This window comes from Drosophila suzukii, chromosome 3 (assembly GCF_043229965.1).
Source record: "Drosophila suzukii chromosome 3, CBGP_Dsuzu_IsoJpt1.0, whole genome shotgun sequence".
NCBI lineage: Eukaryota > Metazoa > Arthropoda > Insecta > Diptera > Drosophilidae > Drosophila > Drosophila suzukii.
In genome coordinates this window covers 16,732,500-16,747,626 of record NC_092082.1, presented here as the reverse complement: position 1 = coordinate 16,747,626, position 15,127 = coordinate 16,732,500, and the positions used below count along the sequence as shown (strand labels likewise).

At 41.9% G+C, this 15,127-nt stretch overlaps 4 protein-coding genes across 4 annotated transcripts; 2 read left to right on the top strand and 2 right to left on the bottom strand.

Moving 5' to 3' along the window:
- Nucleotides 1–3,189: 3,189 nt before the first annotated feature.
- LOC118877425 (cuticle protein 10.6) lies at nt 3,190–4,135 on the bottom strand. Its single transcript, XM_036816198.3, has 2 exons — nt 3,999–4,135; nt 3,190–3,936 (listed from the first exon to the last, which is right to left on the bottom strand). The coding sequence occupies exons 1-2, from the start codon at nt 4,008–4,010 to the stop codon at nt 3,559–3,561; spliced, it is 390 nt and encodes a 129-aa protein (XP_036672093.1). The 5' UTR covers nt 4,011–4,135; the 3' UTR covers nt 3,190–3,558.
- A 5,924-nt stretch (nt 4,136–10,059) lies between these two features.
- LOC108007322 (uncharacterized) lies at nt 10,060–10,689 on the top strand. Its single transcript, XM_017087205.4, has 2 exons — nt 10,060–10,212; nt 10,279–10,689. The coding sequence occupies exons 1-2, from the start codon at nt 10,153–10,155 to the stop codon at nt 10,606–10,608; spliced, it is 390 nt and encodes a 129-aa protein (XP_016942694.3). The 5' UTR covers nt 10,060–10,152; the 3' UTR covers nt 10,609–10,689.
- A 560-nt stretch (nt 10,690–11,249) lies between these two features.
- On the bottom strand, nt 11,250–14,942 carry LOC108007321 (uncharacterized). The gene is made up of 3 exons (XM_065864302.2): nt 14,369–14,942; nt 11,865–11,957; nt 11,250–11,798 (listed from the first exon to the last, which is right to left on the bottom strand). The coding sequence occupies exons 1-3, from the start codon at nt 14,846–14,848 to the stop codon at nt 11,346–11,348; spliced, it is 1,026 nt and encodes a 341-aa protein (XP_065720374.2). The 5' UTR covers nt 14,849–14,942; the 3' UTR covers nt 11,250–11,345.
- LOC118877422 (uncharacterized) lies at nt 13,265–13,564 on the top strand. Its single transcript, XM_070995780.1, has one exon. It carries the CDS (start codon nt 13,280–13,282, stop codon nt 13,562–13,564), a length of 285 nt encoding a protein of 94 aa, XP_070851881.1. The 5' UTR covers nt 13,265–13,279.
- Nucleotides 14,943–15,127: the final 185 nt, after the last annotated feature.

Genomic DNA, 15,127 nt, shown 5'->3' with positions numbered 1-15,127 from the left:
TCTGATTGATGGCCGTTGCCGAAATATAAATGCCAAAATATCACACGCCAGTTAAAAGTCGATTTATTACCGCCGCCAACAAAGCCAGGTTCGAAGCTCTCAATTAGCCGGTTGAAGCCCAAAAGTTGGCAGAGCATTTTGCATCACCCCGAAGCGGCCCAAAAGTGGGCAAAAGCGTGCAAGTTACTGCCACTTCTGCCATAAAATCTGCTTCAGCAGCTGTCGTAAACAGCCGAAATTCCCGCACGGGTGGCCAATTAAATTGGCTGCCAAATGCGCGACACGCGCCCATCGAAATTGTCAACACAAAAACGGGGGAAATGGAAAATTGGGAGTGGGAAGCCTGTGAAATTACCATAACAAAGTGGCTAAATCAGAAATCGATATGTTCACCTTCGCTGAACCGAAAAAGAGGGCACTAAAATGCGGGAATTTCCACGAAGATTTTCCCATTTTCCCTTTTGCCAATGCTGAGTGGAGCACACGGCCAGCTCTTGAGTTCTCAAGTCCCTCGAGTGGTTGCCCCCGCGATTTCCACAAGCCATTTTCCCCCGACTTTCCACCGATTTTCCACCGCCGATGGCAACAGGTGGGGCTCTTCAGTTGGAGCCGCATTGTAATATAATGTAATGCTTGCTAAATCGCTGCACGTGTTTGCCAACGACAAATGTGCGTTTTCCCTTTGCCCCGGAAAAACTTTGTTGCAAGCATTTGAAGTTTTCAACTGATTTGATTCGATTCGATTTGATTTGATTTGATTCACTCAATTGATTGGGCATGCTGCTGGTATATTGGCTGGAAAATATGCTACAATTATTATACGAATTATTTCCTCTTAATTGCTCTTTAATTTGAATTTTAATGAAACCACCCTGTATTGCTTATATAATCTGTAATCCTTGCTTCCATATTGCGTATACGCAGTCGTTGAACTCAGTGCAAGGACATGCGAGGGCATGGCTGCATTAAATTATCGGTTGCAAATCCTTTGCACAAATAACAAGTATATAATTACGAGCAATGGTTGAGTGTGAGCGGATGGTTCGAGCTCCCTTCATGTCAATGTTCTTGGTCAAGGTTATATGAAAACGTGTGCATTTTCTCCACACTGTTAAAAAATCATAAAAATAATACTAATTTTACTAAAATTATTTTAAAGTTAATTTTGTAGAAAGGAAAGAAATTGAGAATTGCAATTTTCTATATCAATTTAACATTATTAAGGTTAAAAGTGATACCTGAAATTTAACTGAGGATGGAAGAAATTGAGACATGCAATTATCCATACTTGTTTTAAATTTAAACTATGGAATGTTAAAAGTTGATCCTTTGATGATGATCCTTTTTTTTCCTGTGCACAACGTGCATTTCCGTGGCAAAGGAATGGGTTTCCCGGGAAACAGCTCGACCCTTTGAAATTAATTTTCTCTGAATCCAGAGATTGTGGCTTCAATGCGGGTTTTAATTGCAGCAATACGAGTTGTGATTCTCGACTCGCATCCTACCAAAGGTCGTTGCCCTGGCTCGAATCAGTGACTTGTTAATAATGCAGAGCAGCAGCTTGGCAAAATGCAAATCCAATTCCGCTCGAGTAATTCAATTAGACTTAGCATACTCTCGGGCTAAACGCAAAAAACTCAAAGGAAAGCCCAGAATTTTGGTATTTGACTGAATTTGCACTCAATCTGAAGAGCGGGAGGCAAACAACAGGTGTGTTGCATTCGCGAGGTTGTGGGAAACAGCTGAGAGCTGCAACTGTGCCATGAGAGCACCTGCCGCAAAATGCATCCACTTAGTGTCAACCGAGGAGCTCGAATGAATATTCAATGGCCTATGGTAAGATGTAGGAAGCAAAGTTGTTGCCCACCTTTGTCTGCGAATCCCCCCAAGGTTGTTGCCAAATTATCGCTTGACTAGCTAACGGTAATGCTGTCTTCATAAGACCATAACTACGACATGGCCCATGAGCAGGGGCCACATAATTTATGCCGAACTGAACTGAGACAAATTAAACTTATAGCTGGGCACAATAAAGTTGGATGGCTGTCAAGGTCGAAGAGCCGCCAACAATGGCTTATTGTTATTGGGCGCTATGAATTACATTTAGTTGCCCCACCCTTTCGGCACAAGATTTTCACTTTGCGAAATAACATTTATTAAATAAAATCGTAAATTGATTTGCAATTCTCCAGCCACCGGGCAAATATTAACACACGACTTTTCAATTTTCGTATGAATTATAGTTATTTTTTTGGTCCCAGGATCAACTGGCCGGCTGAAAAGGTAATTAAGTGAGTCAATTTACTTCTCAGCAGCTCTTGATGTGCTCCAATTTTTCACTTACGAAACTGGGCAAAAAGCATTTAGCTGCGACAGTTGGCCAGGCATTAATAAAAATATATTTCAACGCACTTTTCACTGGTCAACCTGTTGACAGGCGCACGCGTTTGTCGCTTGAGTCTTTCGTCTCTCCGCCCATGATAATTGCCAGGGGCGGAGGGGTAAACTGGGGAAAAGGGGGGCAGGTGGGCTGGGCAAGGCGTTGCAATAAAACAATTTTTTCGGTATTTTGTTTTTTTCCTCGAAATTTCAAAACACTCGACGGGAGTCGGTATGAATCGAGTTGGTCAAGTAAAATTAATTTGCAGTGCAATTGAATGCTGAATGGGAGTAGAAATCGCGGGGATAGTTGGGGTGAACTAGTAGTTGGCTGATGGAAAATTGAACAATCAGTTGGGTGTGAAATTTTCGTGATGCCACGACTGGCAATTCGATCTGGAATCCTTATAAATACTCATAGAACTGTGCAGTTCACACTCTACTACCAATGATTGTTTGTTTATGTGTTTATTGTTCAGCATACGAACATAGAAAATAGTAGTGAAAATAGTTTTGTTCGCAATTGTTTTGCAAAAATGAATTTATTCAAGTGCTTATCTTTTTACTAACCCTTTAAAATTGTTAACCCATTACCTGTTTGCTCCAAATGGAATACCATTTAAGACAATAAAATATAAATTTGCATACCAAATGGAATTCAACCTACTAGTTTTTTGCTTATTAAAAGAAACTTTTATTTATCGAAAGTGTATTAACAATTGAGCAAAATTAAATTATAGAAAAAGTATGCCCCTTTGACAACACTCAAATTGTGTCTTTAAGAATATTCACCCCGAAAATTAAAAATCATTTTCATTCGTTTTTAGAGTCATATGTCGTTTATTTACAGAAAGTGCTGAAGCCACAGTGAAATGAGTTGCACCTTTATAACAAAATCAACGAATCTTGATCCTTCCTTCAATCTCTCGCTCTCGCTGCCTCCCGTTTAGTTATCCTTAGTTCTCTAAGTGTCTCTGTCTCTAAGTGGTTGTTCTTTTCTGGGGTTCTGGAGGGTTTTTGTACACAATTTGGGGTTTGACCCGATTGAATTTCGATCTGCCTCTGACTACGAAATGCAAATTCAACACTTTGACGGCAGCAAAATGCGAACTATCCGCTGGATTATCTCACTTCGGGGGGTCGTCAACTTGGGATGATATCGCATACGACATCAGATCCTTAGTGCAGGTAGCCACCATGTCCGTAGCCGGAGTATCCCAGACCGTAGCTGCCGTAGCCGCCGTAGGATCCATGGTAGGTGGAGGTGGAGTGCAGGGCGGGAACGGCATGGACCAGAGGAGCAGCATGGACCAGGGGAGCGGCATGGACCACCGGGTAGGATTTGGTGGCCACCTTGTAGGTGTTGGCATACGAAGTGGCCACCGGATGGGCCACAATCGGAGCGGCGTAGCTCTTGATGATGGGGGCATGCGAGATCACGGCAGGAGCGGCATAGGCCGGAGCCAGGGCGTGTCCGTATCCCAATCCATAGCCATGGCTATAGGGCGAAATCAAACCGGCATTGGCCACGGCGCACAGGGCAGAGATGAGGGCGATCTACGGATCGGAACTATGATATAGTATTTCCATTATAACGCGTATCCTTAGAGTATCCTTACCAGCTTGAACATTTTGGGTTGGTTTTTGATGGTTGCTGTGACTTCTTGAGTGAAGAGCTGAGTATGTTATGCTTAGACGTCTCAAGTTGCCTGTTATTTATACCCGCAACATGAGAAATATTCTGACAAATCTTGGCCCAAAGAGCGACGCTGGAGAGGGAGAGCCAACACGCCCCTTTCGACGGCCGAGAGCCGAAGCTTTGTGCATTTGCCGACCAGCAGATCGCGAAAGAGATCAGTCACGCGGCTACTTTGGATCGGACCCACTAACTTGGCCAGCTTGAGTCCCCCAACGAATCCCATTAAATGCCTCTATGGACATTTAATTCAATTTGTATCTTTTTTTGTCAGCAATTGTTGGCTTCCATGCAGCGGCTTTTGCTCTAACGGAAATTTTTATACTTCCATTCATTTCAGCGTGGAAATGAACAATTGTTTTCTAGCGGTTTCCACCTGGGAAAATTCTAGTTCTGTCTTTTAAGGCCTTATGACACTAGTTTGATTTTTAACTAACTGAATGGATTTATTTAAAAAAAAGTCCTTGCAACCTATACAGCTTAACAATATCATATGAATTTGTATATTAAATATGGTTTTGGTAGCCAGGAATTTTTGAAATACATTTTCAGTTTATAATCAAATAAGTGTCATAGGGCCTTAACTTTTTTTGCACTTTAAGTTGAGCTGTAAATTGGCTATAAAGTTACGTTTCCTTTGAAAAATACCTCATAAAAGTATTGTTATTAAACTAGCTGTGCTATTAAATTTCATAAAGTGCATATCCTACTTCCCTGCTCAATTACTTCAGTGCAAGCAATCCAATGTTTTTCTGTTCGAAAATCCCCTAAGCCCATTAAGCATATCTGTCTACCGATTGCTGATCTGCAAATCCTTTCTAAAAGCGGACACGCACTTGATTATCAATCAGCTGACTGACTGACTGACAGCTCATTACAGATATTGAGATCCGTAGGTGTGGAAAATGTTGTTGCTCACATGCAAATGATCAATCGGAGCTGCCTCTCCACGCACTAAACTGAACTCAAGTGGTCCAAGAAAAATTACTCACTTTAATAACTGACAAACACACAGAGTGGAGATCGAGATTGGTGCAGTTGGCCAGTCGGTGGCCAATGGTCAGCAGCTGGTTTGCATATATTTTGCATGCATTAATTTTTAACTGATTTGTTATCGCGCACACATGGCGTATGCGTAACTTGGGTGGAAGGAGCGGAATCAATTGGAAACATAGGTAAATCATATTCGCCGCATTTCGAATGGCCTGCCAGATTTCCTAATAGCCATGCTTAATTCCTTGGAAACTTTTCAAATCAAATCGCAAGATCGGCCAGAACACGAGGCGTGAAAAGAATTGCAAAATGCTTGATTCCAAACCTTGAATCGGTGTTTTGTATCGAAGTCTGGTATCAAAAATCAGAGTTCTCAGAGGGCGAACAAAGCGCGGCTTAAAGTTTATGACTCATAAATCAATAAACAATTATGATGGGGACAATTCTTCGGCTTTGACCCTGGGCAATCTGCATATCAAGTCTAAAATCGAAAATCTAAAATCTCAAACTAAGCCAAAGTAAACCCTTCACCAAGCCAACACCTCGTGATTTTGGCCCGTGGCGTTATGCAAATGCTGACCAAATTGTCGCATAAATCTATATTGAAGGCGGCTTGATTGACACCAAACAGGATGCCAAATTGCGTGGCTATCTATCGATTCGCATACAGGCCACAAAACCGATACTGCCACCCACTCTTCAACGCGGTTGGGCTTGGGTTTTGTGGGTCTGGGGTTCCGATTGCAGCTGACCAGCCTGTAATTGCATTTTAATGGCCTCCCAATTGCATTCTGTATCTTTGCCATAACTATTGGGCAACATCCATACAATCCATATAGTCGAAACTCTCGATCGGATTCGCATTTTCCAAGTAACGCCCAAAATACTTTGATTGCCAACAAATCATTCAAAAGTCGAAATTAAAAGCCGTCAATTTTCCAACCCAAATCGCTGTGGCTCAACTCAATATTTTTTCCTTTCATGATTTATGTATGTGATTTTTCTGGGCAAAATAGTCAGACCTGAAATTTGTCTGGCGAATTCTGGCTAGGGAAATTTTACAAGTCGGGGGGTCTGGAATTCGCAAATGGAGCAGAGGTGATTAGTTCGGTTTACTGACATTTGATTAGGCCAACATATGACCGCAAAGAGTTGTTATTTAATTTGTTATAGTTTTACATAATTGTCGGTTGGGTGGATGGCAATTTGCATGGCCAACTCCCATCTGCAAATTGCTGGCTGTGACTCAAGTGTGGCCAATTAGGTATTAAGTATACCACATGTTGGACGCCACTCGGTCAAGGTCGTGCTTACCCCAGCCTTTGTCACAATGTCGTGCACATTACAATGTGTACAGCGAAAACCCCGACAATTACTCGTTTTATAATGATTAATACCCAGAGAAGTAGCTACAACTACCAAGTGCGAAACTGTAACAATGGCTGGCAAAAAATCTAATTTTTTTGATTAGCTAATTACCCTGGAAATTGGGATCAGAAATGAGATCTTACCTTTTAAATGATAGTACCTTATGCTAATGATATTACCTTACTAACTAGACTTGGAAGTACCTATATTTTGACTTTGTATTAGTAAAATAAAATGTGTTTGTATTGAAAATGTGAGGATCCGTTTAAAATGTTTAATCTATATATATGTTATATATAATATAAAACCCTAATCTAATCTATATAATATATGTATATAAATCTGTATTTACAGATATAAATCGAAATAAATGTTTTCTTCTACACAGCCATTCCCATAAAATCGTTTTCTTTATACCATGATCTTTCCGAGTTATTTTTTAATGACTCTAAAATATCATACCGTGATTATGCTTCTAGGGTACCAATCATCGCTCTGTTTTTCCACCTCCATAAAGCAAATGTCAGCCAGGCACCGCTGTGAAAAGCTCTAGAAACACACTCGCCAGCTGAGAGGTAAGTTTTCATTAATGGAATTAAAGTGAGCTAAGGTGGATTAACCCCATGCGATCTCCTCCCTTCCTTTTGGCTACTGCATTATGCCAGAGCTGAGTTTACCTTCAGCTCAGCCCTGAAGGTTGGGCCAACAATTATCATTTGCAAAGTTGGTTTCATTTCGCTTTGAAGTTCTTTTTGTACTGGGACATTGCGCAATGGGGCTCATGGCACGTAAAGCACTTGTTTTTCTAGCAAATTGTGTTGTTTTTGATCAGCCTTCCCCGCATGCTAAAACTATTTTGGTCACAGATCATTTGACAGCTTCATTGAGTGTTCGCTCTCTGGCTGCCAATGCAAATAGACCGAAATCTGCAATCTGCTTCATAATTAAGTAGTTAAATTGGAGCTCAGTGTCTCCAACTTGAGTTGCAACAATAACAAATGACAACCGAAAACTGAAATCAAAAATAAACGACAAAATGTTGAACAACTCACGCCCCTTTTGGCGCTCGTAAATTAAAGTTGTGTGTCGCCAAATTGTATGCAAATTGTTTGACTCCCAGTTGCTAAGATTTATGCGAGGGGCTGTCCCATATAATTCGTTACTCGATTAGTGCTTTTTAATTGAATTTGGTTCTCGTATGGGTGCGCATTCCCCTTTTCTTCACCTGAGTTTATAGCCATTGTTTTAGGAGACCAGTGGGTTCTAGTGCATCCAATTTGACTTTCACTTTTTGCTACCTTTTTTTGCCGGCTGTTCTGAGATTGTTCTAGAGCAATTCGGTGACTTGTGTGGTTACTCACCCTGAACTTGTGCTGAAATTAAATTACTGGGCGAGATCCAAGCATGATTGCACACCTGTGAGGGGAGTATCTATATATTGGTTAGAGGTGGGAAATCAATCAATCACGAGCTTTAGATTCTTAATAAGTTTTCACTGGCCCCCGAGCAGGGTCTGAGTAATCCCTACTTAAGGGCCATCTTTATTTTCATATATGTTATTCTGGCCTAGTTTGCTAATTTTTGTAATATTCCCTAATAATCCCCATCCGGATGCGATGACAATTTACCATCCCTAGGTCGCGCTTTATGAACTGCTAATCTGCTGATCAAGTTCGCTCTGCTTTGGATTTCTCACAAACAAAAGCAAAAATGAGCTGAGAACACCATAAGCGATAAAAAGTCAATTAGACTTAATGATAGCCGCAGCTAAACATTAAATTCATGTACGTAAATTACATAGAAAACAAAAAAACAGAAATAGATACAAGAAAACAAAACCAAAACGAATTCGATTTGAGAACAACAACGACTGGCAAAAAAAACTACGCTCAAATCAACTTCGAATTCTGTGTGTAATCAAGGAAGTTGCCGGCCAGTTGCAACCGGCAAAAAGTTGCTTGTGCGTCGAGTTTTGTATAATTCAGTCATTAAAATTAATAAGACAATGCAGATCACACGCCCCACAAAAACGCGCCGACAGCAAATCTCCAAGTCGGTGCAAGAACCGGCCAAACTAGGCATTTCCCAAACGTTTAAGCCTGCAGGCGGATGTGGCTATTACAGATCTAATTACATGGCGTATGAGCGGTTTTCAATGCTGTTTCTTAGCCAAAACGGAGTCACACCGATAAGGTTTCAGATAAGACCAGCTCAGAGTGTTGCTACTTTGCACCCATAATTACAACAAAAATCTTGCACTCGAATTTGGTTTAATACAGCTAATTAAGTTGCATGTTCCATGCTGACAACCTCAAAGATACAGATACAAATGCAGACTCGAGTTGAGTTTGAGCCAGTCCCAGTGGGCACAGTCAACTCCTATTAGCCAGACTATTTAAAACTCTTGTCCATTTGTCAATATTCCAATTACCGGGAGATTGTTTATGGAATTGTCTTGGAAAAGTGGATTAACAGAAACCTAAGTTCTTCGTGGAAACATTCATTTCCTAGTGGAATTAAGCCTCCACATCTTACCAACTTGGGTTAAATCAAAAGCATTAAATAAATTGATTGAAATATTTGCTGAAACTTTGGTCAGGTCTAATTGATTGTAGGAAATTCCGCTTGGCTAAAAAATGTCTACTCACTTGTGTGGTTAGTTTTTGGCCCAAAGTCTAACATGGGTTAAGTGGAAAGACAAAGCTTGCTTAAGCTGAGAAAAGCTTTAAAACCAAGCTTCATTTTAAGACAGCAGCTTAAAAGTATACCCTTGATTTTTTAAAATATTTTTGAATTGGTCGTAAAAAAAGGTTAGCTTTGTAGCTTAGTTACTTATTTATTTGTTTCGTTTTTTATTGTTTTTTTGTTTAGCTAGAAATATTACACCCGGCGGTGAGTGCAAGTCAAAGACTTATGCCAACTACTGCTAAACAGCCCAGTGATTTACACTTTGGGGCTGGCTGGAACACAAGCCAGGTCTTGAGGGTATAGAAGCCAAAGTGTACCGAATCCAATAACAATGGCATTCTGCAGTTAGCTACTGCCAACAATAAGAGCAACTTGGCCAATGATTAAATCGTTTCGGGGCCTGTCAGCCGCTTGTTAAATATCTCGCTTCTGAACAAGCTCATTGTGGGTTTCTTTTTTATATATATTTTTTTTTTGCTTCGGTTTTTCTTCTTAATTAAATTAGAGCCAAGGTCGTCGCAAATGGGCTGGGAATCTGTTTGGCGTGTATGCTGGCTTAATTAAAATCAAAGTTAGCCAAATGGGCCATACACGGCATATGGTGTTTGGTGTACGGTTTGCGTTGGTGGCAGCCAAAAATAATCGGGGAAAAAGAGTTTGGCTGCTGGTTATGCTAATGTCTGGAATGCCAGTCAAGTAGAAGAAATGAACAGGATTTGGGAATGGGTTGTTGTGGGTGTGGTGTTGGATACTGGAACAGGTATCACTAGTGGGTGGCTCGGCTGGCTGGTTTATTTGGCCATTTGGCTTTCGGTTTCAGCCTCGCCTCGGCCCGAGCCGCTCGCTCAGTTACGCCCAAATGGGTCACTAATGAGCCATCTGGGCCTGGGAATATGGTTGAGGAAAAACGCAGAAAACACAAGCCAAATAGAAAAAAACAGACAAACTTTGAGATGATGGCTCGATTGTTTGTGCCAATTCTAACGTAAAGAAGTCAATTCCCTTGGTCGGGGTTGTATAAAACCCGAATGACTTCTTCAACTGCCAAACATTGTTGCAGAGTTCACCCAACGAAGATGTTCAAAGTTGTGAGTTGCCATGGCGCATCTGTCAATATCAACAGGAGTAACTATAGTAATATTTGTTTTCCTCAGGTATTCCTTTTGTGCGGACTGTTGGCTGCCCTGATCCAGGCTCGTCCTAGTTATCTGCCCAGCTATGAGCACGTGGAGTATGCCCCCAGTGTGGTGGGCTACGAAAGCTACGCCCTGCCAGCCGCGGTATCCCACCAGAGTTCCACGGTGGTGCACGAGAAGCGCCCCTATTGGCGCCCAATTGTGGACCACACTCCGCTCCTGAAGGCGGCCTATGCTCCGGCCACCTCCATCTCATATGCTCCCCTGGGCTACGCGGGCAGCAGTGCGGGATGGTACGAGCCGGGAGTCTGGGGAGGAGCCAGTTACCCTAGCATTTACCTGAAGTAGAGGAACCCTCCATAGGAATATCTCCCCTGGAAATCTCATTCTGCGTTAATGCTAAGAATCATTCTTTATTTTTTGAAAATGTTACATTTCTTCGATTTTGCGATAAATACAAGTTCAAGACAGGGTAAAAAATACAAACTCAACCACTATTTCATTAATACTTTAAATCATTTTAAAGACTTAAAAATATTTTAATACGCTTAATAATCAGTTGATCAGAGCTTTGTTAAATTCAAATTTAAAGTCTATATTTAATTCATCATAAAGAGATTAAAAAAAATCCTACCTACTTTTAAAAAATTATACAAATTGTGAAAAAGGACGAGAAAGAGCTCATTTAAAGGACTAAAAATATTTTAGTAAGCTTAATAATCAGCTGTATAAGCAATGTATAAGTAATTAATGTTTATTTATTATGGCTAAATGATCAAGTTTAGAACTATTTTGTAAAAAGGGTGCTTTTTAACTATCCACAAACGTTTTTTTCTGTATCCATAGATACAGACAGTCTAATAACTGTATGTATTCAAATGTTTAGTATTTAAAAGATATTATCACTAATGCTTAAAACTTCTTATCCATCAATAGGCATTTTTCAAAGCTTTTCAATAGAACCCCTTGATTTATAGGAAACACAGTACTTGTTTGGTATTCACATTTAATTTATTTCTTAATTTTTTCGGATTTTGCAGTATAGTAAACCAGGCACAGTTCCAAATCTTTCGTTCTTCACCACCTTACCAGGCGCTGGCGGCATAGGTCAGGGGGGCGTGGTGCAGCAGGGGCGCAGGGGCGGCGTAGGAGAGGGGCGCGGAGTAGGCCACGGGCGCCGAATAGCTCAGGGGGGCGGAGTACGAGGAGTAGGCCACCGGGGCGGAGTAGGCCAGAGGAGCAGAGTAGGCGACGGGAGCCACGGTCTTGACAATGGGAGCGGCAGCCACAACGGGAGCGGAGTGAACAGCGGTGGTCCTGACCACAGGGGCGACCACATCCTCCACCACCGGGGTGCTGTGCACCTGGGTCAGGCTCTGGTGGGAAACGGCAGTGGGCACACTCTTCACCACGGCTCCAACCTTGGCCAAAACGGGCTCCTGAACGACGGTGGTGGCAGGAGCACTGTAGACCAGAGGAGCAGCAGCCAGGTGACCGGGCTTGGCGGCAGCCACGGCCAAAAGAGCAGCAAGAACGAACTGAAGAAGGGCAGAATAATAGTTAGTAATCCAATCCCATCGATCCAATCCAATCAAGAACCTCACCAATTTGAACATTTTGATGGGGAGTTGGTTGAGGATTCTTCGACTGGTGTCGCTGCAAAGGGAGACAGACTTCGAATGTGTTGAGCTGAGGGACTGTCAACGTCTTTTATACTTGAACTTCACTTTCGTGGCTCCCACACACACTCACGCACATTGTCCATTGAGGCGGATACAATGAGCCATAAGTCGAACGTGCCTGAACGGATTCTGGCCGCTTGTCCCGGGTCTTGGCCATAAACCAGATTATTATTCGTGGCCAATTCTCCATCTCCTCTCCCACCCCATATTACTTCACTTATTTTCGGCCTCGCACTTGTTTGCCATACCCACTCTTGGTTTCATTTCACAACGCAGAGATCATTAGTCGCACGTACTCACCTCAGGTTCGATTTCTGGTTAGGAAGGGAGAACCCAGGTTCCGAAATTACTTCTAATTGCGAGCCAATTGAAACCAGCTTCCGACTCGAGCCAAGGCCAGTCATCCGATGACAGAAAGATACTTTCGTTTCCCAGAAGCTTTTACTTTGATTCTACAAATAAACAATGCATTTTGCTAGGTAAACAAAGTTCCAAAAGAACAGACTTTGCTAACAAAATAGATAGTCGCTATATAAATGAAGACACTTGGGATGCATATTATAGAACTGCCAGCAACACTCGCTTGAAATGGATGTTGTCTTTAAAGTGGTTAGATCAAATCATATTTTAGAATGAAAAGTTGTGTAAATTGATATCTTTTCTACAGATGGTTCTATGCTTTTACGGTCAAAATGCTTTTGGATACGATCAGAAGGCAGTAGGCATGGTTAAAAGAAACTCAAACTTCACGGCAATGTCATTTTCCAATTGGGTCTTCTTGAGTGGAACCTATGACTCTCCAACAAATCAGGATCAAGTTGTAAACCTCACAACCCCCTTTCCTCTATCCATTCCCTTAACAAACCAAACCCAATCGAATTTTAAAGGAAATGAAGACTCCCTACCAAATCAGGACAACGTTGGAAATCTCACTACTTCTATTCCTATTCCAATTCCTATTCCCATTCCCATTTCAAACCAAACCCAAACGAATTCTCCATTATTTGTATTTCACCCAACTAAAAACTAGATTTCTTTGAATATCTTTCGCAAAGTTTTTCTTGTTTATTCTATAAGCGAAATAATACGAAATAAAATAACTGACTTTACATGGTACCACAAACACTTTTGTTGAAAGTCAGTAAGTAAACCTGAACACTTAGGTATAGATTTTCGTCAACCAACCAGTGTCTGTGTTTATTTTTCCTAATAAGTCATGACTGCACCTGTGCGTCAACAACACTCGTCCCTAGAATTTAGTAAAGTTTTCTATAAAAGCAAGTAGATTCAATAACGGAGCAGTTATTGCATTTGAGCCGCCTTTGCAAGCACTAAAAATGGATTTCCTGATGAAAGCGGTAAGAATAGATGGAAGATTTTCTGGGAACTACCTAATTCCTTTGCAGCTTTTGTTTTTCCTTTTCCTATCTTACCACGGCACCAGCGGATATGTTGCACATCATCACGAGATAGTCAAAAGGGGTGTAAATTTAACAGCGGTGGATCACGGATTGGGGGGAGCATTGACTATGATCTTCAGCCCCATTGCGAATTTAGCTGCCCGTGCCAATATTGAAATACCCGTGATATCAAACTTTCGCAACAAAGATGAGAGGAGATGAACTATTGAACTATTTTAAGAAAACTAAATTTTTGATGAAATAAATTTTAACATTCCTTTAATTTTATAATAATCCATTTGGAGCAATAGCATTACGGATTTGATTTGGCATCTTAATAAAACAATTGCAAAGGCAATGGCGAGTTCACTGGCCGGAAAGGCTGGCAATTTCAAAGCCAGCTGGATGCCTCTGCTGTCACCCAACTAATTCTCACCCACATTTGAGGCGATTTTCCGACATGTGTATGTCCAATATTTACCCAGAGGAAAACAGGTGCAGCAGGAAGTAAGTACGTGACAGAGGGCAACGAACTAGGACACTTTTAGAAACGAAAACAAGTTAAGACCAAGTCCACACCGAGGGATGTCAACTGTAAGCCCAAAGTGACGTGAAAAATGCCTAGACATGAATTTGCTTTTGCTAATTTACAGTACAAAATGACAGCAGCCTTACATTAAATATATTATATATATAGTAGTTTTAAAAAAATCTGAATACATTTTACCTTTGATCCATTCAAATTTTTTTTAAAACTACCAAACATTAGTAGTTTAGTCTTTGTAAGTCCAAGTAACAATTCCAAAGGTGTGTCCCATTTAACTGCTATATTGGTCAATTTAACCAAAGGTTTTTTTTGTGTAGGAAAGTAAACAGTTTCAATTAAATAGGCAACTGCACGATTTCAAGGCAAAAAATTTATTTATTTAAAATTCGTATCACAAAACCGTCCAGCGATGCAAACGCATCCTGGTCACCTGGCAGATGTTGGAAAGGAGGAGTGGGGATCGGACTGGGGCTGATTTACCACACACCAGTGGCGGTGTAGGTCAGCGGCGAGGAGGCGGCCACATGGGCGTAGGATGTGGCCAGAACGGGAGCAGCAGCGGCATAGGAGGTGTGGACAACCGGAGCAGGAGCAGCATAGCTGGCGTGGACAACTGGAGCAGGAGCTGCGTAGGAGGAGTGGACCACTGGAGCAGCAGCAGCATAGGAGGAGTGGACCACTGGAGCGGCAGCAGCATAGCTGACCACCGGAGTGGACTTCACCACCGGCGCAACGATGTCCTCCACCACATTCGAGTGGCTGTGCACCACCGACTGGCTCTGGTGGCTCACGGAGGTGGGCACGCTCTTGACCACGGATCCCACATTGGCCAAGACGTTCTCCTGGACGATGGTCGTCGCAGCTGGGGCGGCATAGACCAGCGGGGAGGACTCCAACAGGTGACCGGGACGGGCAACGGCTACGGCGAGCAGAGCAGACAATACCACCAACTTGAACATTTTCGGTAAATGGGTTAGGTCTGTATTGACTGATTGGACTGCGAGTGATCGGTTTGAGTTTCTTGCGAGAACTGCTGCTGATTGCCGGACTGCAGTAATCTTTTTATACAGCAGCCATTTGGCTTTGACCTTCCGATCCGTCACAATTCGAGCCGAAATTAAACCCATATCAGATTCTGGCCGACGATCAATAAGCAATTTGCGTCGGTGGACGGCTCAGTGAAGACAATTGCTCTACGTGTTTGAGTACACAGAAAAATAGTGTTGTTCATAATATCT

Bases quoted from the DNA above. Each gene is read 5' to 3' on its own strand.
- LOC108007322 (XM_017087205.4), top strand. From the start codon at position 10,153: ATGACTTCTTCAACTGCCAAACATTGTTGCAGAGTTCACCCAACGAAG. The intron at 10,213-10,278 runs GTGAGTTGCCAT...TGTTTTCCTCAG, and splicing joins CAACGAAGATGTTCAAAGTT to GTATTCCTTTTGTGCGGACT.
- LOC118877422 (XM_070995780.1), top strand. From the start codon at position 13,280: ATGGATTTCCTGATGAAAGCGGTAAGAATAGATGGAAGATTTTCTGGG.
- LOC108007321 (XM_065864302.2), bottom strand. From the start codon at position 14,848: ATGTTCAAGTTGGTGGTATTGTCTGCTCTGCTCGCCGTAGCCGTTGCC. The intron at 11,958-14,368 runs TAAATCAGCCCC...AGACGTTGACAG, and splicing joins ACACCGCCACTGGTGTGTGG to TCCCTCAGCTCAACACATTC. The intron at 11,799-11,864 runs GTGAGGTTCTTG...GCCCTTCTTCAG, and splicing joins CCATCAAAATGTTCAAATTG to TTCGTTCTTGCTGCTCTTTT.